The 3213-nt window shown below is 47.1% G+C and overlaps 1 protein-coding gene across 1 annotated transcript; it reads right to left on the reverse strand.

Annotated features, from left to right (window-relative positions):
• Positions 1-506: 506 nt before the first annotated feature.
• Positions 507-2275, reverse strand: LOC105555836 (classical arabinogalactan protein 9-like). Its single transcript, XM_012002877.1, has 4 exons — positions 2260-2275; positions 1919-2166; positions 1414-1710; positions 507-680 (listed from the first exon to the last, which is right to left on the reverse strand). The coding sequence occupies exons 1-4, from the start codon at positions 2273-2275 to the stop codon at positions 507-509; spliced, it is 735 nt and encodes a 244-aa protein (XP_011858267.1).
• Between the last annotated feature and the right edge of the window lie 938 nt (positions 2276-3213).

A 3213-nucleotide genomic window follows, 5' to 3' on the forward strand; every position in this document is an offset into this window, starting at 1 on the left:
GGGTGAAATTCCTTTCAGGCTCTAGCGGTGAGCTTCGTGGGGCGAATTCTCGAGGGTCTCCTCGGTGCGACAAACCGTAACGGGGAAATCCGTCCAAGTGAAAGAGACTATTCGTTCTCCGAGAGAGAGAGAGTGTGTGCGTGTGTGACTTACGACTGGCGTGCCGCACAAACGTGGAACCGTGACTCGTATTCTGCAACTCCCTACGACAGTGTCGTTATCGTTTTGTAATTGTCGTCGCGCAGCTTTTTCACTGTGCGCCATACCTGCGCTGGAGCGAGAGTCTCGCTCGTCGCGCGAGAGCGACCCTCTCGCTCAGCGGATCCCCTTCTATTTTCCCGCCCGAGAGATCGTTCATGAAACGCGCAGTTTCGCGAGGATCTCTCTCCGTTCGCCGTGACGTCGCCTCTGATAATAGCGTACGCGTTACTTACGACGTGGAGGAGTCCCCCCTCTGCGGGGACGCCGTCAACCGCTAGGTTATTTGGCGTGTCTTCTTGCTCTTGTCACCAATTGCCTATATTGCCTATATCACCACCCCGGTTCTTTTGACGTACTGATGTAATGTAATCTATCCCAATCCTCTCTTCAATATACCATATCTTCCACCGGTTCACTTCTCCGTTAGTTAGGTTACGACCAGTTACGACTGTCCAGTTCGATTCTTCGCAGATGCTAGGCTAGGAAAATAGGTTAAAAAGATCAGTTTTATGTTCGGCTGTTGGCAACTCTGAAAGTTAACCGACCGATTAGATTAACTCACGTTGGTGAAACCGGGCCTAGGTTCACTCTATTTACCGGCGCTCGTATAAGTCGGTAACGTCAGCCGCGCTTGCGAGCGCCACGTGCGGCAGAAATATGAAAAGGAAGTTGACGACGACGACGACGTATCTTAAAAATTACGTGAAATTTCAGACCCGTGGACTTTGCATTGCAATATCTCTACTCATGGGGCACGTAGGAGAAAAGTAAAAACACTTTTATTATGCAAATCGTACCCAAGCTATCGATTAAGCGCAGTCTCAAGTTCGTCGGATCAGCCGTTGTTGAGACCCGAAATTCTGAGGGCCCGTCAACTCGCGTACTCGCGTAAACTACACGGTCGGTGTCGCGCGCGTGATTTTAGCTTGTCGCTTAATTGTTGTCGCTTATACTTGGCGCGAGACACTACCGTGTCTCGTGATACCTAAAATTTTAAAAAGTAATAAAACTGCACCGGTGACGGGTATGTCGGCGGCGCGCTGAGGTCAGCAGAAAAAATACACCGGTATTTAAATACTTACGTTTTCTAATGGAACGGTGGCATCGGGTACGTCGGCGGCGGGTACGTCGGCGGCGGGTAGTCGGCGGCGGGTACGTCGACGGCGGGTACGTCGGCGGCGGGTACGTCGGCGGCGCGTACGTCGGCTGCACATACGGTGTCGTCGGCTGTATGTACGGTGTCGTCGGGTACGCCGGTGCCGGTGCCGCGTACGTCGGCGTTGGATATGTCGGTGCCGGTGCCGCGTACGTCGGCGTTGGATATGCCGGCGTCGGCGGCAGGTACGCCGGCATCGAATACGCTGGTTGCGGCGGCGGCGGCGGCGACGGCATCGGATACGCCGGTGGCGGCGGCGGCGGCGGCGGCATCGGGTACGCCGGTGGCGGCGGCGGCCTCATCTTTTTCCTCTGCTCTTTCATCATCACTCGGCGAATGATCGCTTTCAGCCTCTGAAACATATAAAGTTATACGAAGGTTATAAAAGTAAATTTACGTATATTACAAGTATATTAAAAGTATATTCACGAATCGCACATTACGAATTGCGTGTAGTCCGGCGCTAGCTTAACACGCTCACACGCCACACAAAGCATGCACATGCACATGTACATCCTGCACGAAATCATACATGCACTCCTTGTCTTATTTTTTACTTACTCTTTGGCTTTGGTACCGGGATCTAGGCCCCCATGTGGACGCCGCCGCCGTCGCCGTCGTCCCTGGCGATGTCGACGTCGTCGCCGTCGTCCGTGGCAATGTCGACGTCGTTGCCGCCGTTGCCGTCGTTGCCGTCGTCGCCGTTGTTGTCGCCCTCGTTGTCGCCCTCGTCGCCGTCGACGTCGTTTGCGACGACGGCGACGTCGTGGGTGGCATCGTTCCCGATCGTCGGGAACCTACACTTTTAGCTGAAAATAAATTATTTGTAATCATTATAACATATATATATGTACATGTATATATGTGTGTACATGTATATATGTGTGTACGTGAATACTTACATCTTCCGCCCTTCATTTCCAATTTTTCGCCCTTCTTGTTCGCACAACTGCCAACGACTGCTGCAACAGGCCGCACGTAAACAAATGAAGCGCGCGGTATCCATGCCAGTAACGACGCGCAAAAACGGCACTTTCGCGATGTCACTCGTTTCGTGCGTGTCGCGTGACATTTCACACGTGTAACTCTGCGATTTTAGCGAGTGTTATTTTCATTGGTAAGTATTACTACTTTATTATTTTATAACGTTGATGTATAGATGTATTAGTTATTAATATTTTCTTACAGCTAAAGATCAAAATGAAAGAGGATGCCGTGGCATTGCCGAATTGAATAAAATGTGAAATCTATCTTATCTACTTAGTAAAAAAATAACCTCAATATAAATCGATATTGAAGAAAATATTTTTACCATATAAATTGTCTGTGACATTTCATAAGTTGACAACTTCTCATATGGACAACTTCTCATATTTATTATTTTTAATTTTTTATTTTTTTATTTTTTCATGTTTAAATATGACTCAATCAATAACATCAGCATCTTTGTACATATGTATAATTACTTAAATTTTTTTAGATATATCGGCAAAGATGCAAGAGTACCTTTATCACTGTGCAATGTACCGTCCCTGAACGCGCGAACTTTAGACTACCTGATTTGTCTATTATAAATGCTTCCCATTTGAAAAGTAGGTAATTATATAGAATAACGGACCACCCTCCAATCTCGATGACCTTGACATATGTTGTCAAGGTCATGACCCTGAGTGACTTTCAGAAGGTTTTAGCCGTCGCTCGTGGTTCGTTAAAAAGTTATTAACAAAAAATGTTTAATGAATAGAATACGGTTTCTAATATTTATCTCACCAAATATTAAAAATTTTGAAAAATGTTTTAAACGAAAGTTGTAGATCTCTTTGAAATATGCATTTTACGTCCTATTCATTTTTACT

This window comes from Vollenhovia emeryi, unplaced genomic scaffold (genome assembly GCF_000949405.1).
Source record: "Vollenhovia emeryi isolate VEMERY1.0 unplaced genomic scaffold, V.emery_V1.0 DF940666.1, whole genome shotgun sequence".
In the NCBI taxonomy this organism is placed as follows: Eukaryota; Metazoa; Arthropoda; class Insecta; order Hymenoptera; family Formicidae; genus Vollenhovia; species Vollenhovia emeryi.

What these genes read in the sequence shown, in the direction of transcription:
- LOC105555836 (XM_012002877.1), bottom strand. An exon ending in CCCGGTACCAAAGCCAAAGA is followed by an intron (nt 1,711 to 1,918) that starts GTAAGTAAAAAA and finishes TATATGTTTCAG; the next exon opens with AGGCTGAAAGCGATCATTCG. An exon ending in TACAGCCGACGACACCGTAT is followed by an intron (nt 681 to 1,413) that starts GTGCAGCCGACG and finishes CTATTTTCCTAG; the next exon opens with CCTAGCATCTGCGAAGAATC.